Consider the following 26,712-nt stretch of genomic DNA (forward strand, 5'->3'; position numbering starts at 1 on the left):
TAGACTCTGCGCAGTTTTGCTTGGCCTCACAAAATAATTTTTTCCCCTGTGAGTACAGTTCACATGATAATAAATTATCAAAGAAACTATTTAAGGCTCTTGAAGGTCCGGTTCATATCATTTAAAACATCTATTCAAAATACCAAAGAAATAAATATCCAGGAGAGGAGCAAAAAAAAAAAAACAAACAACCAACAAACAAAACAACAAAACAAAAGAACAAATAAAAATATATATATATTTATAAACTAAACAGAACAGAACTTCCCGGGGTCTTTGTTTCCCTTAAAGTCTACTTTGGACTGTCCTACTTAATTATTATTATTTTATTATTATTATTTTTAAGTCTTAATCCGTGCTCTCTTTTAAAAATATGTAATTTTTTTTCCTTTTTTTTTCTTTCAGGTTTTTCTTTTCTCTTTTTTTTTTTTTTTTTTCCTTTTTTTCTCCTTTCTCTCTCTCTCTCTCTCTCTGTGTCTCTGCCTCTCCCTCCGAAGCTGGCGGGCGGCCGGGGCAGCGCACGATGCTCTCAGCTGGACGGCACCACCATGCCCAGTGGGTGCAGAGAGTCACTATCCAGCACCCAGCTGCCGATGCGGTAAAGGAGGCGAGAGTACCAGTGGATGCCAGGGGTGGCAGGGGCACCCACCGGGGCCCCCCCGCTGGAGGGGCAGAGGGCGGCCAGAATCCCCTGGAGCAGGCGGAAGGGAGCGAACGCCCAGTGCGCCCAGCTGTGCTCCTCGATGACGGCGTAGCAGGAGGCCAGCACTCGGTTGATGAGGATGGTGCCCTGGGCGGTGAGCGGGGCGTACGCCCCAGAAGCCTCCTCCCGCAGCGAGACGCTGTGTACGGCCGCTGGCAGGAGCTGCCGCCCGCCCTCGCCCAACACATAGACCCGTTGGCCTGGCCGTACACGGCTGGCGAAGAGCGCCCGGCTGCTGGGGGTCCCCTCCTGCGACTGGTTGTGTTGGGGGGCAACGAAGAGGAGGTGGGCGGCCGTGAGCAGCAGCCGGGCCCGGGGCTGCCGCGTCTCGATGACGTAGAAGAGCTTGTGGGAGCCGTCCTCCCGGTCGAGGAAGGCGAGGAAGTCGCTGTACAGCAGCCGTCCCTCCGCATCAGCCACCAGCACCCGGTCCCCGGGGCTCAGGTCCTTCACCAGCTTGGTGCCGCCTTGCTCCAGGTGCACCGTGGCCGAGCCAGGGAAGCAGCCCCCCGATTTGGCTGCCACCGAGTTTTCTGTGCAAGGAGAGAGGCACAGTGGGGTTAGAGGAGGCACCCTCCGGGCCAGGGCATGAGGGCACGAGGGCATGAGGGGGCATGCCACTTCCCCAGCCACCCCAACCCACCCAAGAGGCACCGGTACAGGATGCAGCCTCTCTCCCCTCCAAAATTCCTCCGTCCTCATCTACGAACATGCCCTGTTTGCACTCAGCAGGTCAAGTGAGAGTCCCCTTCCTGCCAGATTTGAGCCGGTGCATCTCCCTCTGGGTTAGGAGTTACAAGGGTGGTTTTTCTCATTAAGGAAATGGGCCAAAATATTTCCACTGAGAAAGCTCTTCCAGAACAAATCGTTTCTGGAAGAGCTTCCCACATGGCTACTGTTTGTCCTGCACCGACACCTGATGCCAGATAATTCGCAGGCTTTCAAAGCCAGATGGTTTTACTGGCATAAGGTTTCTCCTCTAAGTGAGTATCCATGCTCTCAATGCTCGGGGTCCCCACGCAGCTCTTACTCAAGGAGCCCATCTAGGGCAGCAAACAGCAGAGAGCAGGAGGAGGCTTTGCCCTGAGGAGTACATGAATTTGCCCATCACCTCACTGGAAAGCAACAGCCTGGATTACCCGAGCCCCCTCCATTGGCCTGTGCATGACCCCGTGCTGCCCCCCAGCCCTCGCTGCCCTCCTGCTCGGCACGGTGGCTGCTGGGACACACGTCACCCCCCGGTAACACCCCTGCCTGGCATCCCCAGCACTCCAGTTCACTCCTCTTTCCAAAAGAAAGCATCTCCCTCGCCTCTCCCACCCCACTGGAAGAAGGATGCTGTTCCCTGGCCCAGGGCATGTGATCCCCGGGCAGCCCCACGCCTGTGCCAGACCCACGCACATCCCTCCTTCACCTCCTCCAGCTCTTGGAGTTACTCAGAGTTTAGACACTAAATGCTGTTGTCAACTGCTGCTGCTTTCCAGTGCTACCGAGAGGAGCAATCACAGGTTTAAAGAAAGTTTCTCTTGCACATCCCTTTCTGGAAGCTCAGCCATGTGCGGGGCGGTGGGAGAGGAGCTCTGCCCTGTTCCAGGCTGGTCTCTTACTTAACCGAGGGACTCTGCAGTGTTCCTAAAAGCTCTGATTTTCTATATGTTGGGTAGTAGCCCACAGTACGTCACGGTAGCAAGTGTCTTTGCTACATCTGTTGACATTCCTCATCCCTCCCTTGCCTTTCCCTGCTTTCTCCCAGTTACTCCCTATGCCAGTTTAGAGTCCCGGAGATTTATCTCCTAAAGGCAGCCAGATTTTGTATTTTGCCTCTGTGGCTGGTACTGAAGCTCTTATGATTTAAATAAATCCTTGGAGTGTCTCCTAATGACTTTCTCAGGAAGGACAGGAAGGGCGAAAATTAGACCGTTATTGATTTGCTAACGACTTTATCACTTCTCCTTCAGAAATGAAGCAGCGAGATCTCCAAGGCCTCTTCAGGGAGGACATGGCAACAAACAAGCTATGTGCTTTATGTGGAGCCCTCCGCTAGCAAACTACACCTTCCTACAAGCCGGCGGTAAAGGTCTGGCTAGAGCTTTGTTTGCATATTCAGGGACTTGATGAATAGATCTAGTAGTGTAGCAGCTCTACAAACATGCCAGTGAATTGGCAGAGGTGTGAAAATCTGCTTCTTTGAGCAGTGCTTGTTTGGGTTCTCTAATTAAAATCCAATAAAGGATCAGCATTGTCATTCTGATTCATGTAATAAATGCAGACACTCTTGGAAGAGAGGACACTTCCATTTTTTTCCCAGCTTCTTCCCCCCCTTTTCTCTCCCTCCCTATTTGTTCAGGTGCAGAAACCCTATGTGCCAATTCACACACATACTCTCCAAAAAACCCAGGACCTTCCAAGCACTATTTGCACAGCAGAGCCACTTTTCCAAGGCACTCAAGATCTGTATTTGAATTTTAAATGTAGAAGCTTGCTCTAAATACTTGCTGTAGCGCATTATCAATGTCCCTTTTACCACCCCTGCCTCTCCCTCCTCTGTCCTGGTGACAATAATTCAGGCCTTGGGGGAACTCTTCTTTGCATTCCAGTCTCTGGGATCATACTTTTTGCAAACAGAGATCTAGATAAAGAATCTTCCTGCCTGGCATTATGCGGTTTAATCTTCTCATAAGATGCTCTGTCATGAAATGAGGTTTGGACAGTTTGAAATCAGGCTGAGCGGGTGGAATTCAAGCCTGCTCCCTTGCAGCCCGCCTGGTACAGTCACACGACCCTGCCTGACACCCTCTAAATGTTGCCCCCGAGTCCGTGTGTGCCGAATCTCAATGAGCAGCTTGGGGTTACTCCTCTCCTATGAAATACCCGTGGGGGTGGATTAAGGGGTGCGCTTGGGCTAAGGTCATTGCGCGCCACAATCGGACACCTTGCGCTATAAAGCCCATCTTCGCTATTGAAAGGGATGTTTCATATCACCGCACAGCTGATAGCTTTGCAGGGCCTCTTTTTGGCTAGAAAGGACCGGGGAGCTGAACAAAAGCGGCAGCAGGCGCTCAGGACAAAGCCTGAGCAGGCCGGGAGAGGTGCTACCTCGGCTCAGCCCCTGGGGAGCTTCGGGCTGGAGTGGGGGGATGAACCCCTCTTGCAGACAGGCATGGCGAGGCCAGGCCAGTTTCCCTGCCATGGGGCTGCTGGTTTCGAAGCAAACGGCTATATTTAAAGAAAGCTCATTATTTTCTTTTGCAACCAAGTGTTTCTTGACACTTCCAGCGGGCTGCTGGGCTAGAGGATGCTATTAGAAAGCGCTTTAGCTGCCATGCAGCTGGGTGGAGGGAGGAGGCAGGGCGGGGGGGGGGGAGCGGCTGGCACTTGCCAACTGTTTTGCTCCCTAAAAAAGCGTCAAGTGTTAAGAAAATGAACTCGGCGAGTCGGGGTTTTCTTGCGAGCTGTTCCCGGGTTGAGACAGCGTGTGGCGTTGTAAGCACAGGGGAGGGGAGGGAAAAAAATTATATGTATGTGTATCCCTATCTGGGAATTTCCTAGCGGCTACCCCTGCAGAAGGCAGGGGACCACGTTACTTATTTATTTTCCTGGCCGGCTCCCACTCGGAGATTAGCGATCGCGAGTAAGGCGTGCAGCCAGCGGGGCGGCTGGAGACGGCCACTAGTGCTTGTGTTGAACACGCTCTTCGGACGGGGAAAGCATCAGACCCCACGGGGGGAGGAGAAGGGTGTGTGGCCGCGGCGCAGCGCTCGTGGGAAGGCTGGGCAAGCAAATCACCCCAATAAAACGCTGTCAAAAAGTGCTACAGCTGGCTGGGCTTTTTTTTTTTTCTTTCTTCCCCCTTTCTTTTCCCGCTCTCCTTCCTTTCGCCACCCCTGCGCCGGCGGGATCACTAAGAGGCTGCGCCCTCGGGGGCTCCGCTCGGCATCCCCGGAGGAGCCTCGACGGGGCGGGCAGGGCTGATGGGGACCCTGCGGGGACGGGTAGGAGGGAGCCCGGGCGGCACCGGGCAGGGCGGAGAAGGCTCTGGGGGGCTGAGCCGTGGCCCGGGGGTGTGTCCCCCCACCCCGACGTGTCCCTGGGCAGGCTGCCCGCCTTACCTGCTTTGACGGAGCAGTGGATGTGCGCTTTGGACTCGTAGTAGACCCAGTCGAAGCCGGCCTCGACGGCCAGGCGGGCCAGCATGCCGTACTTGCTGCGGTCCCGGTCCGAGGTGGTGATGTCCACGGCGCGGCCCTCGTAGTGCAGGGACTCCTCGGAGTGGTGGCCGTCCTCGTCCCAGCCCTCGGTCACCCGCAGCTTCACCCCGGGCCACTGGTTCATCACCGAGATCGCCAAGGCGTTCAGCTTGTCCTTGCAGCGCTGCGGGAATACGGGCATACGGGGAAGGGCGCGTTGCGGGGGGGCACTGCTGCAGCGAGGAGCAGACCCCCCCTTCACCATCCATCCCCCCAGGGCCGCATCCTGCCCTCCCTCCCCGGCCAAATCAGCGGCAGTCGTCCTCCACCCCCCCGCAAAACGCGCCGCAGGATGGGCCGAGCCCGGGCTGAGCATCCTCTCCCCCGCTGCCAGGGAGGGACGGGAAGCAGGTGAGGAGGATGAAACTTGGGGACACGGGAGGAAGAGGGGGTGAAACACCGCGAAGACCCGCCGGGGCGAAGCCGCCCCCTCCCCCGGCACCTGCCGCAGGGGCAGCGGGACCCCCCGCCCCACCACCGGCGCTGGGGTGTGAGTGTGCCGGTTGAAAGCCACCTGCACGGAGCAAATTCCTGCCGCTAAGTGCCCTGTCCCCTTCCCGAGAGCGAAGTTTCTGCCGAGAACAAACACTCGCCATGTGTCTCGGAGTCACGGATTCCCCCCCGGAATGTCTCTCCGGGTCTTTTCAGCTTAATTCTGTGTTGAAAGGGGTCTCAATACATGTTAACAGCCTTTATGTGCTGGAGGGAGGGGTGGTTGGGTTTTTTTTTTCTCTCTCCCTTCGTCCATCACTCATTAGAGCCCTCAAAGCAGCATGGGCTGGGAGCATTCACTCAGCTTCAAACATACATCCGCGCTCGCCTACAAAGCCGAGCAAATCCATACAATAATATAGCTCTTAGTGGGAAGATGAAAAGCAAGGGAGGGCCGAGGAGGGAAGTTAAACGAAGCAGGGATGCTATGCAAGCTAGGAGACCCTTTGTGTGGAGTGAAACCTTTTCCAACTCCGTGGACAAGCACTACAGGGTTTTCCATCGCCCCTCCGGAGCCGCCGGCCTTCCCCGGGGCTGACCCGGGCCCTGCAGCACCGGGGGCCTGAGGGCACCGAGCGAATGAGGGGGACGGGATGGTGGGGAGGGAGGGGAAGGGGGGCTGCAGCGGTGGAGGGGGGTAAGCTCTAAATGAAACCCTGAAAGTCTGGGGGGGAGGATTCCTATTTTAGCCAAGGGCGGGGGATAAACAAACCGACGGTACAGGAAAAGGACCGGCAGCCCCCCAGAAACAGGAACTCAGCACGGACAGCAGTGAAAAGTGCTTGACTAAAGGTACAGAGTTAGAAACACACACGTTGCCAACTTTTTTCCCCCTTTTTTGAGAGGAAAATAACTCGTGGATATACAAGGTGTGGGTCGCTTGATGCAAATATCGACGTGGATGGATTAAAGCCACGCTGGGATGCAGTAAGCTGCTCTTCCCTCACTTTTGCTGGCCTGACTGGGATGCTTGGCCTTCGGCAGGACCATTCTCCCAAGTGCTCTCCCAGCACGGCCGGTAACAGACCGCAAAGGCCTCCTTCATAGCTCCCGGAAAGGCATAGCCCCTCCATCATCCCGGCGACGCTACTTTTAGGGACGTGACAAGTTCGCTCAGCAAGAAAGTTCCCGTGTGTCTATCAACAGCCATAAAAAGCAATTCCGGCAATACACAGGTCCCCGAGAGATATAAAACGCAATCGTGAGCTCACTTTGGACTCTCTGGCCTACCGTTCTACGGAAAGAGCCGGGTGTTGGGGTTTCGGCACCGCTCCCGGCAGCAAAGCGCAGCAGCACAAGGAAGCCGGGTTTGATTCCCCCCCCCCCCCCTCCCTCGCACACCCGAGAGGATGGATACGCTCCTCCGCCGGTTTACAGGGCCAGGGGGGCGAAGGATCAAACGTCTCAGCTGCTGATAAGGCGACAGCCCTGCGCGACACGGCGATGTCTTGCCCCGCCGCTGCGCACGGGAGGCAGCGGGCGCGGAGGGGCGGGCGGCGGTGCGGGCAGCGGGGCGGGCAGCGCCGAGGGGCTCCTGCCTCTCCGGCCCTGCCAGCACCAGCTCCCGGCTTCAGGCGAAATAAAGAAGAAGAAACGACCTCCTAAAGGGCTTTCCCCCCTTTTATACTGCCTGAGCGGGATTGTCAGAGTCAAAAGCCGTGAAGCCCAGACTATTTATTAATTCATTGGGTCGTGTGCCACAAATCAAGCCCAATTCTGTTCAGCCACCGTGAAGCTCAGCAGGGCTGCCTCCACTAACGCTTTGTGTGGAGGCAAAGTTGTTCAACAAGCCCTCTCCTGCCAGCTCCTAATCTCTTCACAAATGAATTGCTTGAAGGAAACACTTAACAGGTACCTGTCAGTGTAAACAACCTGGTGGGCTTCCTAAATGCCAAGTTGATCTCTAAATTCCTCACATCACGCACCGGTTGTGTGCCTGCGTTACACGAGATCGCTATTTTATTTCATACAAATTCCAGCTTTATCATACTGACCTGGCCTCCTTATCTCTCCCCCGGATCCAGCCAATGGCTGGGGTGGGGGGGAGGGAGAGGAGGAAGGGGGGAGCCTTCAGCAAACTGCTGTTGTCACCTGCAAAGTTGAGAACCTGACTTACCCACCTCTGTTTGCGTTTCCCCCCCTCCCCTTCTGGAGTTAATATTAACTAGCGGCTAATGCATTCGGCAACTATTCTGCAAGTTTAACGATTCTACTCAGGGAAGATCTCTCCATGGTTGAGGGGCTCGCGAAGCAGGCGGTTAAGGGCTGCGATTTAACGAGAGGTTGCTGGCCGAGGGAGAGAGGGAAGGAGAGAAAAGCGAGGGAGAGAGGGAAGGAGAGAAAAGCGAGGGAGAGCGAGAGGGAAGGAGAGAAAAGCGAGGCAGGGAGGCCGGCGGCAGGACGGCACCTCGGGGCGCTGCGGACCCGGCCGTGCCCGGGGCAGGGTGGGCAAGGGCAGCCCCTCCGGCCCCTCCCCAGCCCCGCTCCGCTTCCCCGCTCCCTGCCTCGCCGAGGGGTGCCGGAGCCCGGCTCGCTCCCCTGCTCGCTCCCCTCTTCGCCGCCGGGTACCCGGCGTTGCGGCCTCCCCGTCCCCGCCGCCCCCAGCCCACCTCCCCCCTTTGTGTCTAAGGCACGGGAATAAGCACTGAAGGAGAAAGAAAAAAAAAAAAAAAGTATTTGTTTTCGTTTCGTTCGTCTGAGGGAAGTTGACAGAAGGTCAGGAGTTCAGACGCTGCCAGCTAATGCAGCGAGAGCGGCCAGCCGCGTAGCCGGCGCGGCGTGCCCCGGGAGAGCGGCGGGGCCGGGGTCAGCCCGCACGCCGCCCCCGGCCCGCAGCCCACCTCTCCCGACCGGCTGCCGGCTCCCCCCTCGCCCCGCCGCGCCGCTCACGCCCCGGCGCAGCCGCGCAGGGAGGGATGCGCCGTGCCCCGGCGGGAGCCCGTCCCCCGCGGAGCCGCCGCCGCCGCCGGGCTGCGGAGGGAAGGGTGAAACCCGAGCCGCGCGATCGATTCGCCGGGGGAGTCAGTGGAGCTGAAAATGCGGGAGATGCGGCTGACTCGCCGCACGCCTCGCACCGGAGGCGGCCAGGGCGGAGGACCGCGGGTGCGCAGCGGGGCGCGGACCGCGCCGCGCCCGAGCGGGGGACCGACGCCCGCTCCGCTCCGCTCCGCTCCGCTCCGCAGCCCTGCGCGGGGCAGCGGCGGGCAGCGGGCGGCGGCGGCCGGGCAGAGGCGCGCCGCCGCGCTCGGAGGTACGGTGCGATTTAAGGTGGTCGGGAGGAGATGGTGGCGGCCGCCGGTCCCTCGCCCCGGGAGACCCGGCAAACGTGCGGAAAATCAGGCCGAGGAACGGGGAGAGTTTGGGAAATTCCACCCCCCACCCCCCCTTCCCCGCGTCCACTCCCCGCCTAGTCCTTCCAGGCGAGTCCTCTTCTCGCACTGAAGGTGGGGCTTAAATGTATTAATATTAAAAAAGCGCTGTTGACCTATATTTGGAGGAAACCCATTTCCAGTGTCTAGATTGCATGTAGTTTCAGAAACTCCGGGATTGGCAGAGCAATTGACTTCACCGAGCTCTCTCTTGAGCGTGAATAATAATTACGAGGTGACTCTCGGAGAGGTTCTCTCTCCTTTTTTTCTTTTTTCTTTTTTCTTTTTTTTTTTTTTGCATAAAATGGTTCCGCAATCTGATTCCACCCGAGATCCAATATTTACCCAGTTGTAAACCTTGTGCCATCAGATTTTTTAAAAGAGAAGGTGATGCAATGCCGATAAGTTGCAAGTCCCTCCCCTATGAAGTACCAGAGCATTGGTGGCGAGCATCCTTAAAGAAATATCAATATATTTACGCTCTGATGGGCACAATTGCAAATGATGGTATTGCAATACGAGCTATATAATACGGAATCAGGAGAGGAATGGTCGATCCGGCTTCAGCTGCCTTTTGTGAGTGCACGACTGCATGCCTACTAAATTTAGAATACGCTCGCGAGGAAAAAAATAATAATAATGAAGGCTAAAATGAAATGAAGCAAAAAAAGAAAAAAAGAAAGGAATGAAATAAAATCTCTCTAAAAAAATCAAGTCAGCAGGCGTAGCAACCGAGGACTGCGTTTGTAATAATGAGTGAGTGGCCTGGCGGTCACTATACACTTGGGGTCCTCTGAGCTGTATGCAATTCGTTTGATCAAAGTGCATCCTTGGGGACAAATGCAAACAGCAATCTCTAACCAAGTTACAGGGAACGCCATGGCACGCTCATGACTGTAAGTATCACACAGATTCCCCCACCAAATATCTAGACAGCTCCAGCTCCAGCCCCTGCTAACTTGTCTGGATAGATGGTATTTACATTCAATGGGGGAAACTAGCCGAGTTTGGAGGGGCGGGGGGAGGAGGGGGAGAGGGAAAGGGGGGGCTTTCAAAAATACTAAGACAGATGCGTCCTTTAGGATTGCTCAGAGAGGTTAACAAACACAAATACAGGTATCTCTGTGGCTCTACCTGAGTCATCAGTCTGTCAGCTCCCGTGTTCTCTTCATCCTTAAAAATAATGTCAGGGTTGTAATTTGGGGTTAGTTCTTTAAATCTCTCGGAGTTTCTTGTGATCTTCCCTTCATATCTTCCACTGGCCCCTAGGGTCTTCTCTGCCACATTGGGAATAAACTGCTTATAGGCTAAAGGGGTCAGCTTTTTGGGGTGTCTCCTTTTTCCAATGCCCCTGCCTGGTCCACAAGTCAGCCCAGAGGAGACTAAAAGAGCGCAGATGAAGCCCACCAAGAGAATTCTTGTCAACAGCAGCATTTCGTCCATTGAATCCAATTACTTCAAAGCTCTCTGTGCCTATCCCTGGCTGTCTCTCTAGAGCTCTCTCTCCTCCTATGTCCTTGTCTGCTTTCTGAATCGTATACTATCCACCGATCCCTAGCAAGACAGGTGCTGGAATGGCAGGCTTTAGGTCGCTGATAACGGAACACATCGGAGTTTGGTCGGGAGACAGCAATCGAGAGACAAAAAAAGGGTCTGAATTTAATGGTAGCAAAGCAAGACGCTTGTGAGAGGAGTCTGCCTTTAGTTCTATATTATAGCTGCCAGGGCCGAGAGCTGATTGGCCAAGGCGAGACAAGCTTGTCTTCTGATGTTTTAACCCTCAAAAAGGCAACAAATTCTTGAAAGATTTTTTTTTTTTTTCCTTTTACCTGAAGGGCTTGGAGCTGAGAGGGGTGGAGATCGCGCTTTCTTGGGATAACATCAATTACACGCTGGGTTTTTTTTTTTTTTTTTTTCAAAAACTTTCTTGGCAGAATGGTACATTTGTCAGCAAGAGGAACAGATGCCTCTGTGAAAGAGGAAAAAAAATAATAAATAAGATTAGCAGGCTGCCTCAGTGCAAGTCAAGTTTCTAAGGGCAGTTGCGGTTAAATAAAGTGCCGAATTATCGGGGAGCCGTGCAAATAGAAACCTATCGGGGAAATATTAACGCCCGGGGGGGGGGGGGGGGATGCCATTTCAGAGCGCACCCACCTAAGTGGCTTTGTAACAGGTTTCTTCCCCCTGAAAAGGAAGACTGCTCCCCCTCCTAAAGACATACATTTTTAAACACGCTCGCCTTTTAGCTGATAAATGACTACTTTAAAGGCAGAAAGAAGTAAGTCTGATGCGAGGCGGCAGTTGTATGAAGTTAGCGTCTCGGACTTCTGTATCACACAACTGCGATGTGGAGAGATCTAAATGGCACTTCATTTTCTTTTTCTTTTTCTTTTTCTTTTTTTTTTTTTTAATAAACCCAGGACTATCGCCCAGCTTAAAATAACGTTGTATCTTCAGAAGTGCATGAAAAGTCAACTGATTAAAAATAGATGGTCTCCCGAGCAGGCTGGGGCTATATTCTTTGTTTCTTTGGTCGAAGGCGAAGAGGAGCATTTTCGACTCTTACACCTCCTTGCGGGGTGTCATTAAGTTTTTAAGAAAAGCATAGTGTTGAAAGCATCCGCAAATACAATTATCAGGGATCGATCCAAGCAAAGTGAATGGGAAGGGGATAAGTTTAATGTTAAATTAATTGTTATCTCATGCAGCGTGGCAAGTGATGTCTTTATCCCGATCTCCAAAAGCAACTAATCAGACAAAGGTGTTGAGAGACGAGCAAAATCGCAGAGATGGGGCTGATAGAGCAGGTTAGACAGAAAAGCAGGGTCCCATATGAACAAACACTTCTCTGCCTGTAAAGAGCTCATTTACTTTTGCTCCTAAGAAAATACAGCTTGTCCTAGGATCTAGAAACTTTCGGGAGTTTTTTAGGAGTTCTAAAAAATGCCAGGACGACGTGCTGAAGTAATTCAAAGTCCACGCGCTCAGAAAAACAAAAAAAATCAACTTTATTTCAGTTTTTTTTTCTCTTTTAAAAAAGCTCTTTGGGGCGAGCAATTATATGGGAGTTTTCCCGTCTGTGACATCGAGCTGAGTCGTAATCAACTTAAACCATGTGAAAATGGACTTTAAAATTAGTTTGTAAGTGGTAAAAAAGTTGTATATCCGTAAACTGTAACAAGCAGGGCAGCACGGGTTTTCAAGGGACAAAGTGGTCTCTTTACGTAAACTTTAGAAAAAAGCCGAAAGAAGTGATCCGAAGCTCTCACACCGACTCTAACTGGGGCTCTTCCCTCTTCTTTAGCCTATACTTTTCTTCTGTTATTTATACTTCTTTGAAGAGTTTCAGTGAATCATTGATTCCTCTTTCCTCACTTTAAATTTAGGAGTTTTGACTTGGGAATGGGTAAAAAGTTAGAAAGTCAGCAGCTTGTCTTCCAGGTTTTTATCAACCAACTTAGTTGCAGAAACAAGTTGTCTAACAGCTAAATACCTGGTTCATGCTATTAAAAAACAAACTGAAGTTTTATCTCCCCGTCTGCGTGCATGTGAGAAGACAGATACAAGGAATATATAATTTATACAAAAGAGGGTATGTTCTTTTGATGTGGTTGCTTAAACAGCATGACTTGATATAACAGTTGATTAAACAGTGCCAAGGAATAAGAGCTATTCTTAATGGTGTGGGATACTGCAAATCTTTTATCACCCCTCTTACCTTGTCCCCCTCCCCAAGGAAAGATGATCGATATCCCAGGCACTAGACGGGTGGACATCGCAATGAAGAAGTATAGAGAATAAGGACAAACTCCCTCATTATCAGATTGCCATATGTACAAAGCAGTCACCCAAAGATTAACAGGAAAGGAAAGGCAAAGAAGGAATTAATTAAATGCAAGTAATAAATGCGCGGGGAGGGGGGGGGAAAGGGAGAAATCAAGAAAAGTTGTAACTGTGGGAAGCTTGAAATCACCCTCCTATCAAATTAGATGTGAAAGAAAGCAGAGCTGGGGGGTGCGGGGAGGCTCTGCTCAGTTTCAGCGCAGGCTGGAGCTGGCCGCGGCCCCGCCGGGACCCGGGCGGGGGGAGCCGGGGGGGGCCGGGGGGGGCCGGGGGGAGCCGGGGGAGCCGGGGGGAGCCGGGGGAGCCGGGCCGCCGCTCCCGCCCGCCCGCCCCGCCGCTCCCCGGGCCTCCGGGATGCGCCTGCCTCTCCTACCCACGTTAAGCTCTTCTTTTTCTTCTTTTTTCTTTCAATGCCAAAAAAACCCAACAAAAAGACCCCAAAGCAAGTCCCCCCAAACTCACACCAGCGGGTAAAGGCACGGGAGCGCGTTCCCCTCCGACGGGAGTCCTGTCCCTGGCACCGCCGGCCGCGCACACCCACCCGCCCCAGCCCAGCGCTGCTGGAGGGAGCATCGGTGCCCGACCTACACCCATCCCTGCCCGCACTCCCCTTTTAACAGCAACAACAGCAAAAACCCCAAACCAAGCAACAACAACAGCCACCGCTCGGGCTCTGGTGCCTTCTTCAGAGGGATTAATCCCTTGGTTGTGGATTCTAAAAGTCGATGTTGCGTCTCGCTGTCCCCCAAACCTGCAGGCCGCTCTTTTGCTCCCTGGGGAGGGAGGCTGGGGCTGTCCCAGTCCTCTGAGGGGACCTCCGCACCCCTCTGCCCATGCCACCACCAACCAAAGCTGCTGCCCACCCCCCATGGGGAGCAGCCCCCAGGGTCCCTTCAGGGCTGCCCAGGGTGAGGGTACCGGGGAAGGCCCCCGAGTGCAGACTCACTTGCTCCACCACCCCTGCCTGCACAGCTGGGTTCCTCATGGAGCTGCCGCCGGGCTCCCTGTCGGGCTCCAAAGCCCTGGTGGGGTGGTGGGGATCCCCTTGGGTCATCTGGACCCCTGGTCCTCCTGGGTGCAGCAAGCACCACAGTCCCAGGAGCATCTACCACTGACCCCACGGAGCCCTATTTTTCTTGCACTTGTGCAAGCATCCACCACAGCCCCATGGTCCAGCTTTCCTCGCTGACGTACGGGCTCTTCCAGCGGCTCTGCCAAATCCCGTGGCAGCTCCAAAGCTTCCCTCACCCAGCGGGGTCATCCTTGGGGCCATGGGGCCACAGTGGGCCATCCCCATGGGGCCCAGGCTGAGGAGGGGTGGCAGTGGGTGCACCCCAGCCCAGGCCAAGTTATTTGAGCATCTCAGTTATCATTTATCTTCTTCTTCTTCTTCTTTTTTTTTTTTTTTTTTTAATGTGGACTTGCTGCCTGCTATTTGCTCTGCATAAAGCCAGGGAAGGGTTCAGACCGCACAAGAGCGGTTGCTCATTGGCCATTTTAACCTCCCTGAGTTTTCTTGTGCCAATATATTTTGGTTGATGAATCCCAAAATACAGGATGTTTCCCTTAGAAAACTGGAGAGGCAAATGTTTGTGTAGATTTTAACTGTGTCTTAATTACTTACTACCCTTAAGAGCCACTGTTTGTGCTCGCCCTTAATACACAATTTTTTAATAAATTATCCATTTTTAGAGTGTTAAAGCTTCATTCTCATAGCCTCTTTGCACCTGTGATGTTTCCCAAGAAATTTGGGACCGAAGCTATCATTGACAGAGAAGTAAAACATGATGAACTTCAGTGAAACCAGAGGTTATGCTAGAGTAAAGCTGGTGTAAATGGAAGGAGACTCAGGCTTTTCATCTGAAGCTTTGTTTGTTTCTTTTATACACTTCACCCTCCTTCATGAAGATGTTGAACTATTTTATTTAAAGGAATTGCTACACATCCCTTGTTGCCTATCCTGGTGGTATTCCAACATCTATCTTGAAAATCAACTTAGAAATTTCAGTTCAGAATTACAGGCTAGCTGGCAACTCTACCTTTACAGTGACAAGCAGAACAGGTCTTATTCCTTGGAATTTCCTTCCAAAAACCCCAAACCTCTGGCACCGATAAGAAAAATTAAGCTCATAGTTTTCCAGCCATTTTGGTTTGTCAGCAAAATTCAGGGAGTGATGCAGCTGAAGCCTGGTATCTGTTTCGATACGCCCTTAGCCTGGCAATAGTCTATACGCATTTCTGCTACAGGAAAAAAATATTCTGTGCATATGGAGAGGCAGAAAATGGTTGCTTTCCAGAATAACAGTGTCTGCGTGCATTGATTCTGCAGTTCTCATATCTCTCTGTTGTGGATTAATGCTCATCATTGGCTTGAATATGGTCAATAAAGCCTTTCATCACACACGCAAAAAATAATGTAGGCAGCATGATTCATAAGACATTGTTACCTATGTTTCATGTGTATATTTGCTGTTAACCCAAACTTTAAAGCAGAGTTTCCAACAGGATTCATATGTCCTCAGCAGGGCAATACATAGTGCCTGATTTTGTAGAGAAACCCTTAGATTTCTCTTTCAGGTCTTTTCGCTTCTCCTTGAATAACCCAACATTTTCCCGTATTAAAGCCCCAGCTAGGAAGGACTACCACTTCATTTTTCCTTCCCGGTTTGTGATCTGCATCCCTTTTCAGCCACTTCCTTCTGGTCGTGACTAGGGAAAATCCCAACCGAGATGCTCCTGTCCACACAGGGAGGGTGGGAGGGAAGCAGCCACTAGGGGAGCTCCATGTTGGGAGTAACCTCCGAGCATCTTCCTCACAGCTTACACAGCTTTCTGCAGTCCCCAGGAGTGGAAGTTTGAAAGCAGGTGTTAGGTTTAAAAAAAAAGCAGCAACAAACCAAATGGACAGGTTTTGGAGCTTTATCATTTTCATAGCAGGCAATTTTATAACCAAGCCTTTGAAAGTTATTTTCTTGTCCCTCTGTACATTGAATTGTGATGTGTCCGTATATGTGTGTGTGTGAGCTTATCCAAGTGCACGGAGGCGAGAAGTAACCACGGCACATATTTCTTAAGGTTCTGATGACCCATCAAATTAAGAGATATTGAAATGTAGCTGTTTAAGCACCAGCCGTGAGTACAAGACTATCCAACGTTTAGTCCTGGTTGTAACGCTGACTTGCTTTCCTGGTCATTGGCAGGGGACTTAGATCCGATGTTTGCATCATATAAACATTGCTAAGAATAAACCTTCAAAAGAAACCATATAATTTTCTTCTTGTTGTTGTTATAAAAATTATTCACTGGCGTATTAATGGTTAGTATGTTAATTTGGGTTTTGGTTGTTTATCTAAGGAATTTATCTGGGCAACTGAGTCAATGATCATTAGAGGCCGTGGGTGTACGAAGAGCCAAAATAGTTTTTTTTCCCATGCAGATCAATTCTGGCAGGTTCTTACTTGGCTGTCTTGGTGTCTCACCTATTCTCAGATGTATCTCTGAGTATGAAGAAGTTATTTATTTTAACAGGCTTGCTCTCATTGCTTTCGCTGCTGAGGATAATTGAAGCTAATACGAGTGTGTAAGTTTAACATAAAAAAAAAGAGCCTGTGATGTTTGATATATAACAATACTCTCCACAAATGGTTAATGGAAGAATTACCTTTCAGCAAGATCTATATTTTAAGGTACTGTTTTCTGTCCAGAAAAAAAAAAAAATGCAGATACATAAACAGCATTGCGAAATGCAAGTAACGCTAGCTGCCTGACTTGCACTGCTCTTGCATTTGAGGGGAAAAGTGCAGAGTCATATTTTGGAATATCAAGTGATAATACATCTCTCGGTCTGTATGATATGACAGCCAGACAGGGGATGCTAAGAGAAACCTGAAGGCATGAGATAAATTCAAACTTAACTTGCTGGCTCTTGCAGTGTGAGGTTGGCTTGCCCAAAGTACACAAACCAACAGACTGGATCAAGGCTCTCTGTTTGGGCAGAGAGCAGAAACAAAGCTTGCCCTCTAAAGTCCACCTCATAGCCAGAGCCAGCCATGGTAACCACTGTATTCACTGGGCCATGGTAGCAGGAGAGGTATGTGCATGATTGTCTTAGTTTTTCTTGTTTCCTTACATTTGCAGACTATTTTTGAGCATAGTTTACATGTTTTCTTTCTTTTTTTCTGGCATATTTACACCCCAGCTTTTTAAAGTGCTTTGTTCATGCCAGTCAGTTTAGCAATGTGCTTGTTAAAACAGTTCCTAATATATTGTATATGACTGAAAATGACTTAATTGTTCTATTTCTTTCTGACCCCAATAAAAAATGTCCGTGATATTGTTTGAGTCGCTTTCTGTTCACAAGCGCCTACATATATGTCACCGGGTGACTTTGAAACACTTCTTAGAGACATCAATTCAATTGCTCTTATTTATTTATTTAGATTTGTAATAATGACAGTAAATGGCCATCTGAATCAATCTGGGCACTTTGCAGTCATTAATACTGCAGCATCGATATCACATAACACAATTATAGTGCAATAAATTACCCATATGCCTCATCTGTTGCCCAACCAAAATGAGAGCTCCCCGTATCTACCACATTGCTCATTTATGTCCTTTGCCTCTAAAACACCTTGATAGAGGAAAAAAGGGCTCTGAAATGTTCCTGAAAGCTTGACAAAACCCTGTCTTTTCCAAGCAAAGAAGCAGATCTGAGAGCTCAGGAAATTACGTGTGGGATGCTCCATCAGCTAATATGTCCTCCTGAACGGAAAAGGGCCCAATCCTCTGCAGAGTCAACTGATGAAGTTACTTATATTAACATCAGAAAACCTCAGAAGGATGTCTTTCATCCGTCACATCTGCAGCTGGATTGTGTGACAGTTCAGGAAGTCTTTTGGACACTCATCTCAAGCCATGCGGGGCTTTCTAAGCTAAAACTAAAGCCTTGAATTTTGTGTAGAAACACGTGCAAACCAAGTCACTAATAACAGTTGTGAAATCCGTGTGAAGCCAAAACTAGAAGCAGGCTGCCACACTCAGCATCATCTTCAGTGTTTGGGTTGTTTTCAGAAATAATGTAACAAAATGCCCATTTCAGCAGCTTAATCTTCGTGTATGGAAGGACTGGGTAACTGCAGAAAGATTTGCATCTAAACCCCACCATCCTCTGACACGTGATGATGTAAGGAACTCTTTAGTGCAGCTTCGTTCTGGGCATGCAGTAGCAGCATCGATCATTTTTACCTCAAATGGCTTTCTGAAGCATCTTTCCTGGGCGGCCAGAGGGAGGGAGGGTTCCTGGGTGCAAAGGGTCCTTTGTTCAACCACAAAGCTCTGTGCTCCCATGCCGTTGTGTCATGGGCTGGAAGGGATCTTTCCCCAGGGAAAGGGTTCTTTCTGCTGAAGGTGAACCAATAATTTTGCAAAAGGAGTAGCTTGAAACCTCAGTAATCCCTGGATTCAAGAAATTGGAATCCTTTTCCAATTTCCCACAGGATCCCCTTAGAAAACCTATTAGGATGGCAGACTTGACCCTGGTAGGCCTTGATTCAAAGTCCTCTGGATTCAGACAGAGCCTTTCTGTTGTTTTCAGTGGGTTTTGCATCACTTTGATGTTAAGTCCATTACATTTGTGTTGCTCAGAGCAAACTGCTCTTGGTGCTGTTAACAATTCCTCAGATTCATACATAAAAGCAGAGAGGTAACACAATGGTTTCATAGCATCAAAGTAGCATGCCCTGCTCCATTCCCCGGTGAGATTTCCTTGGGTAACTCAACAAGCAACTCTACAGGGTAACAAACTGTATTAACTATTCATGCTAGACAGTTATGTCTCCTTCACAACTGCGGCAGTACTGCCCAAATCTGCTGTAACGTGACAACTAATCTATTGGTCAAATTTGTTTGTAGAATTAATCAATTTCAATCAGTAATTGCCTTTGGGCAATAGTTCAATTATGCCCTCATCTTCTGGCTCTCACTACCGTAAAAATAGCTAAGTAAGTTTTGAAGAGTAATACACCTCACTAATGCTCAGAATCAGACAGTGTTGATGTTGATGCTTATTTTATTCATAAAACCATGTTTTCTGCACATGGCTTCTCTCTGGGCATGGAGTAACTAGTAACTAATGCATTGACAACACTGTAGTGTACCCAGCTATATGTAAAAATAACGTTAATGACCAAAGAAGGCCACTTCTGAGGAGTATGATGTATCTCTCACTCCAATGCTGAAGTTATGAGAACTTAGCATCTCTTAAGGTTCAAACAAAAGAAACTGTTTTTCTTTTCATTTCAGCTTTTCTCTGTGTATATTTTTCTATATAGAAGAAAAAAATTAAATTTGCTGGAAGTGCAGCGTTTTCTTCATAAGAAAAAAACACATTCTTGAAATATTCATAATAAAAAACAAACCAAAAACCCCACACTCTATTACTTCACTCAGCCTTCCTTTTGGAGAGCAAAATAAATCATAATTTATGCATGGAGGCTTGAAAATCAAAATAGTCACAAAGTAGCATAAGGGCAGCTTGACAAAATAAGGCACAGACCGTAGACTAGAAAATAAACCACCATGTAAACAAGGTAAGTGACACAGACAATTGGGCACTGAGAGCTTAGTGATTTTTGAGACAGGGGAAAACATTTCACTGATATAACCTAAGGGAATTTTGAAATCACTCCAAAATGCACTACCTGAAGACAGGCAATTTTTGGAATGCGTTCATATTATGTCATTATATCTAAATATGCTGAGCAAAGAGCAGGATAATATTTCCCCTTCCTCGATGTTGTTAAAATGAATTCACTTTGGGGCAAAATTACGCAGCTTTAATCAGTATTTTTTTGCCATTAGTATCCAGTTGAGTCCCAAGGCAAGTCAAGTAGGCTGCAGACATTGGTGCAGCTTGATATTGCTATTTTTATTCATTCTGTTTATTGTGGCAAAGCTTAGAAGCCAAGAGAGAATCAAGCACCATTTTACCAGGCTCTGCCCAAACTAATCCAAGAAGGTCTCTTCTCAAAGAACCTACCCTTTTATTTGTACTGTTTGTACTTTACTTTATCTGCGTTAAGACCCATTGAAGTAAGAGGAACAATTCACAGAATGAGGCATATTAAGATTTCCAGTCTGACGCAGCAAAATGAAACTTCATAAAAGTTGTCAGCTGCTGTTAATAGGACGTAGTGTGAGAAATACCTCACTTGCCTTGGCTGAAGGTCTCATCCATACATTTTAAAGCTTTCTGGCCAACCTCATCTCTAGATATTGCTGAGGCAATTATATTCAGAGTGTTTCTAAAAGGACTGGATACTTACATAATTGGAGTATCTATGCTGAGTAGACAGTTTTAAATGATGTGCGAGCTTTAGTAATTTTTGACAGAAAGTTCCATTTATTTTCTGGAGCCAGGAGGAAACTCTCTCTTTAAACACATTGTCGTGTAAATACCCATTTTGAGGGTCAGCCAACAGTAGTCACTGGGCCTGGCTGGAGCCAAGGAGGGAAGGTTTTAAAGACCCCTGGGGATTTGGTAGCACAGAAGCCCTTCTGAAGGAATGACTTGTGTATCTGCAAGTTCCAGCACAAGGTTGAATTGCAAAAGCTTCACAAGTGACTTCACAGTGACTGTCCGAGGGGGTATCCTCACTCATGGCGAATGTGTGAGAAGAGGTTTATGGGACAGTCTAAGGAAGCTCATGTTGCTTGGTGGGTGCAGTAAGCTAGAAGAGCATGCGTGGCTAGTTGTGGTAGGTGAGCTGCAGCGTGGTAACTAACTCAGCCTTGTCAACACAGTACTTTTTTGAATCCTACAGATCCATAAGTGGCTTTTGAAAATGTCACTTAGGTATGAAAATGTTGTCCAAGCTGTTCAGTGAACCAAGAATCAGACTGCGGATGGCAAGTCTTCTATGGAGGAAGGAAGCAAAAGAAACCCCCCCGCCTTTCTTCCTTCAAGTCACAAACACCACATAGAGAATGGATATCTTTAATTTGTATTGCCATTTTCTAATCTGACATCTTGAAGTTCATTATGTTAAATTATATTTTCACTAGAAATAAGGATTATTTCAAGCTGTGCTTATAAGATATTATCAGCTTCCAAAAAACGCCTGCTAAGATCTTAGTCTTCTGTACATGACAGCCACCTAGAAAAACAAGATTTTTTTTTAATGTTCTTGCACTGTACACTTTTTATTTCCTGTTTAATGCATTTATTATACATTAACATAATTACTTTAATTTATTACCTTAGTAAATGTCAGATCCATAAGAAGATGTCAGCGTACTACGTGCATTACACTGCACTCATTCTGTTTAACAAAGAGCCTCGAACAAATGATCAAACTAAGCATCAAGTTTCTACTTTTTGTAGGCATTTTTGAGCGAGTATTGTGCAATAAAATATGCACTTGTAATTAAATTCTGACTTTGTTTATACCTACGTTCTTCTGTTAGGATCCATGCAGTCTGAGACCTGCAAAGCCATGTCCAGCTGGCTGGGATGCTGGAAAGCCCCGTGCTGCTATTTCTAACTGTAGTACTTTTAATATATAAAATGACTCTCACAGCCTGAATTTAAGGACAGGGTTTTTTTCTTTCTTTTTTCCTGTTTTTTTTCCTAAAGTTCATAAATATTACAACCCTCAAATTTGCTATTTAATCGCCCCCCAAGATTCTGGTTAGCACAATTATGGCATAGAATCAGAAAGGATCCCAAGAAGTTTATCTAGCTTTACTTCTCATGACAGATCAGGATCACCTATTTACACCTATAGATGCCTTCACTACTAAACATGCAGCTTTTGGAACAAGTGCATGTTAGAGGCACTGGCTACAACACTATGCATCTTCTGTTGTGATTCATGGAGAGACAAATGGAACAACCCCTTTCAGCCCTTTTGCAGATTCCCCAGCAGCAGGTACTTCATAGGTAAGTGCTGACCATGCACTCTTCTTAGAGGAGGGCTGAAGTGTTCTTCTATATCCTCCTCAAACTCCTTGACCTTTTTATGCAATCTTTTTTCCCTTAAGGAAGATACGTAGCTTCCTGTTGAGGATTATATACTTCGATATTTTTCAAAAGAATGTATTGTGAACACTGTTCCTGATCTGCATTGGCAGAGTTCACTGGAATGACTCCATAGAAGTCATGTTTAGTTCATATACCGTCAATAATTATAAAAGTAATATGCTAACCTGGCATATTCACATACCATATAATTTCAAAGATTTACCTCTGATTATGTTAGTGCAGCGCATTGACAGGTTCTAGGAAGGCAGAGTTCTTCTCGACAAAATGTTTGTACTGTGTATTTCCATAACACATCACAATGAATTTGGAGAGGCCCTCTTAAAACAATGCATAGTGTCAGAGATCTATACTACAATATTTAAGATGTGTTAAGTTATGCCTGCTTTGGATTTTCCATAGAATGTCTGCAAAACAAAAAAGTGTTAGGGGTTGAGATCAAAGGAGAAGAAAGCTGTCAGGATATCTGTTGTCTCCAGAATGGAGAGAAAACACAGTGTTTTCTTCACGCTGCTCACCGCACTGTGGGGAGAGTGCTTTGTGTGAAGGATGTCTGCTGAACTTAGGGACACTTCTCTGTACTCACCTGTTTGACTAGGACTCTGTTAGACCAGATTTTCTATATGTGCACAGACCATAGAATGCCCCCATGAGGGTTATTGGAGCCTGTTCAGGACACTGGTTGAGAGGGTCCCTTGGGAGATGGTCCTGAAGGGCAAAGGGGTCCAGGAAGGCCGGACCTTCTTCAAGAAGGAAATCTTAAAGGTGCAGGAGCAGGCAGTCCCCATGTGCCGTAAGAAGAGCCAGTGGGGAAGACGACTGGCCTGGCTGAACAAGGAGCTTTTGCTGGGACTCAGGGAAAAAAAGGAGAGTTTATCACCTTTGGAAGAAGGGGCAGGCAACTGAAGAAGAATACAAGGACCTCGTTAGGTCATGCAGAGAGGGAATTAGGAAGGCAAAAGCCCAGCTAGGGCTCAATCTGGCCACGGTCATAAGGGATAACAAAAAATGCTTCTATAAATACATTAACAACAAGAAGAGAGCCAAGGAGAATCTCCATCCTTTACTGGATGCGGGGGGGAACGTCGGCACAAAGGATGAGGAAAAGGCTGAGGTACTTAATGCCTTCTTTGCCTCAGTCTTTAACAGCCACACCAGGTATCCTCAGGGTATTCAACTCCCTGAGCTGGAAGACAAGGATGGAGAGCAAAATAGGCTCCCCATGATCCAGGAGGAAGCAGTTAACGACCTGCTATGCCAGCTGGACACTCACAAGTCTATGGGGCCTGATGGCATCCACCCAAGGGTGCTAAGGAAGCTGGTGGAGGAGCTTGCCAAGCCATTCTCCATCATTTATCAACAGTCCTGGTTAATAGGGGTGGTCCTGGATGACTGGAGGCTTGCCAACGTGACACCCATCTACAAGAAGGGCCAGAAGGAGGATCTGGGGAGCTACAGGCCTGTCAGCCTGACTTCTGTGCCAGGGAAGGTTATGGAGAGGTTCATCTTGAGGGCGCTCACAGGGCACGTGCAGGACAACCAAGGGATCAGGCCCAGCCAGCATGGGTTCATGAAGGGCAGGTCCTGCTTGACCGACCTGATCTCCTTCTGTGACCAGGTGACCCACCCAGTGGATGAGGGGAAGGCTGTCGATCTTGTCTACCTGGACCTTAGTAAAGCCTTCAACACTGTCTCCCACAGTATTCTCCTGGAGAAGCTGGCAAATCGTGGTTTAGACAGGTGCACTCTTTGCTGGGTAAAAAACCGGCTGGATGGCCGAGCCCAGAGAGTCATGGTGAATGGGGTGAAATCCAGTTGGTGGCCGGTCACAAGCGGAGTCTCCCAGGGCTCAGTTTTGGGGCTGGTATTGTTTAATATCTTTATCAATGATATGGACGAGGGGATTGAGTGCTCCCTCAGCAAGTTTGCAGATGACACCAAGTTGGGCGGGAGTGTTGATCTGCTCGAGGGTCGGAAGGCTCTGCAGAGGGATCTGGACAGGCTGGATGGATGGGCCGAGGCCAACTGTATGAGGTTCAACAAGGCCAAGTGCCGGGTCCTGCACTTTGGCCACAACAATCCCAGGCAACGCTACAGGCTTGGGGAAGAGTGGCTGGAAAGCTGCCTGGCGTAAAAGGACCTGGGGGTGTTGGTCGACAGCCGGCTGAATATGAGCCAGCAGTGTGCCCAGGTGGCCAAGAAGGCCAACGGCATCCTGGCCTGTATCAGAAATGGTGTGGCCAGCAGGAGTAGGGAGGTGATCGTGCCCCTGTACTCGGCGCTGGTGAGGCCGCACCTCGAATCCTGTGTTCAGTTTTGGGCCCCTCACTACAAGAAGGACATTGAGGTGCTGGAGTGTGTCCAGAGAAGGGCGACGAAGCTGGTGAGGGGTCTGGAGCACAAGTCTTATGAGGAGTGGCTGAGGGAACTGGGGTTGTTCAGTCTGCAGAAGAGGAGGCTGAGGGGAGACCTTATCGCTCTCTACAATTACCTGAAAGGGGGTTGCAGAGAGGTGGGTGTTGGCCTCTTCTCCCAAGTGACTAGCGACAGGACAAGAGGAAATGGCCTCAAGTTGCGCCAGGGGAGGTTCAGGCTGGGTATTAGGAAAAATTTCTTTACTGAGAGAGTGGTGAAACACTGGAATAAGCTGCCCAGGGAAGTGGTGGAGTCACCATCACTGGAGGTGTTCAAGGAATGTGTGGACGTAGCACTGTGGGACATGGTTTAATGGGCATGGTGGTGTTGGGTTGATGGTTGGAGTTGATGATCTTACAGGTCTTTTCCAACATTAGTGATTCTGTGATTCTGTAATATTGTTTATGAGAGATCATAAATATTTCCTCTCCAATGAACTTAATTTATTTTTGCATCTGACAAAGTTTCCAGAACAAAAATATAAATTTTCTAAAATGCAGACCTCAGCTCCAAAGACCTATTTCTAAGCAGCAAAGCAATAGATATTTTTGCACAAAATCTGCAGATCTTTTTCTTGACGTAAAAATCCAACAATTTTTCTCTGATCATTTTTTAAAAAATAATGTTTAAAATGGTTCTGAGGGAAAAAAAAATTAAATTAATAACTTAATCTCCAATCCTTCCTCTCTCAGTTTGTTATTGGAATGACTGAAATCTCCCAATCCATTGCATTTTAGACAAGACAATTTGCACCTATTAGGTGCCAGCTAGCGGCCAACTTCCATCCAGTGCTTGGGGTGCTGCTACCAGTTCTCCCAGCTCTGATCACCACTGGGTTTCTCTCCTTCACCATGGTTCCTGGAGCAACAGAGGCCTGCAGGTAACAACCTTTGCCACAGACACCTTTGTGGATGATTTTTCATGTACTCATGAATGGAAATATACGTTTTCAACTTATTTTTTTCTGAGAACTCTGTTACGTTCTTCTTTTCTGAGAAATGCACAGGATTTGAACTTCAAGACATTCAAAGAAGTAATATGTTCAAAATAGCATGTCTGGCTTTTCCTTTCAGAATGGTAAATTTTACTTACTCTGTCTCAGTTGAAGACTGAAAAGGAGCATTTTTCCCTGCTATATAAGAACATTTTCACCATTTGTAAACCATCAACTACCAGACTGTGAAGGACCTCAGTTAGTTAGGATGGTATTTGGTACAAAGGTGTAGTTTTTATTTCGGATTGGGGTCCTGTATCCTCTTTTGATCAGAGACTAAAAACAGAGCAGTTCAACCTTGCAAATGTCTGTTGCATGATCTAAGTGCTGTGGAAGGGTGTGGCTTGGCTCAGAGGAGGCCCCTATCCCTCGGCGGACAGAGAACAAGGCACAGGTGGCAGTGGCCTGTGGGATCTTTTCCCAGGTAGCTAAGTTGGATTTACTTGGCCTCCTGACATCAGCTAAAATTTTCATTACGTCTTCACAACCTCATTTTGAGGCCAGTCATGGAACAAGTCTGCAGAAGAGGAGGCTGAGGGGAGACCTTATCGCTCTCCACAATTACCTGAAAGGGGGTTGCAGAGAGGTGGGTGTTGGTCTCTTCTCCCAAGTGACAAGAGATAGGACAAGAGGAAATGGCCTCAAGTTGCGCCAGGGGAGGTTCAGGCTGGGTATTAGGAAAAATTTCTTTACTGAGAGAGTGGTGAAACACTGGAACAGGCTGCCCAGGGAAGTGGTGGAGTCACCATCACTGGAGGTGTTCAACGAATGTGTGGATGTGGCATTGTGTGACGTGGTTTAGTGGGCATGGTGGTGTTGGGTTGATGGTTGGAGTTGATGATCTTACAGGTCTTTTCCAACCGTAGTGATTCTGTGATCCTGTGAAGAGAATATCACTGAGAATGCGTTGTGGGTAACCTGTTTTCATGCTTTCATCTTCTTTCTGCTGGGATCTCTCGATGCATCCAGGATCCAAGGAGGTGTGCTGGAAGATACCTCTGTTACTTCCACAATTTGTGAGCTTAGTGTTACAAAGTGAGGTGTCCTGGGCTTTCTTCAGTGGATTTTTGAGGTAAAAGAGACTCACACAAATTAGTAAAGCATACATTATGATGAATGCCCACCACGTCTTTGGAACCTATTCTTAGTTACATCCTCTGTGCGAGTGCTTCAAGCACCTTCAAGTTTCAGGTGAATGCTAAGACTAATTAAAGATAGTTATCTTGGTGCTATATCTTTTGAGTAAGGTACAGTAGAACCAACCTTTGCAGGAGGTTTCCAGTAGACCTGGGTCATTAGTTTTCAGTCACAAGTGGCTAGCAGCTATGAGGTCTTTCTCTAAGCAGAGACTGTTAGTCATGTCAGATTTTATTCGTTTTGTGATGTGGATAAGCACCCAAAAAGTAACAGGCTGAGACCAATAAAGTAATTTCATTTTTAAGATGTAGCAGATTCGAACGTGGCTTTTATACTGAAATCCCAGGGTTCAAACCAGCTGGTTTCACCACATTCTTGGTGCTGCCCCCTCCTTTAACCCACAGTAGCAGAATCACATGTAACAATTTATGAGCTCGTGTTCTCCCAAGAGCTTGTGTTTGTTTGCTTACTGT

General features: G+C 48.5%; 1 protein-coding gene across 1 annotated transcript; it reads right to left on the reverse strand.

The window, feature by feature from the left end:
• Positions 1-529: 529 nt before the first annotated feature.
• On the reverse strand, positions 530-10,253 carry SHH (sonic hedgehog signaling molecule). Its single transcript, XM_059818974.1, has 3 exons — positions 9,945-10,253; positions 4,813-5,074; positions 530-1,236 (listed from the first exon to the last, which is right to left on the reverse strand). Exons 1-3 carry the CDS (start codon positions 10,251-10,253, stop codon positions 530-532), a joined length of 1,278 nt encoding a protein of 425 aa, XP_059674957.1.
• Between the last annotated feature and the right edge of the window lie 16,459 nt (positions 10,254-26,712).

This window comes from Gavia stellata, chromosome 6, assembly GCF_030936135.1.
Source record: "Gavia stellata isolate bGavSte3 chromosome 6, bGavSte3.hap2, whole genome shotgun sequence".
Taxonomy (NCBI): Eukaryota; Metazoa; Chordata; class Aves; order Gaviiformes; family Gaviidae; genus Gavia; species Gavia stellata.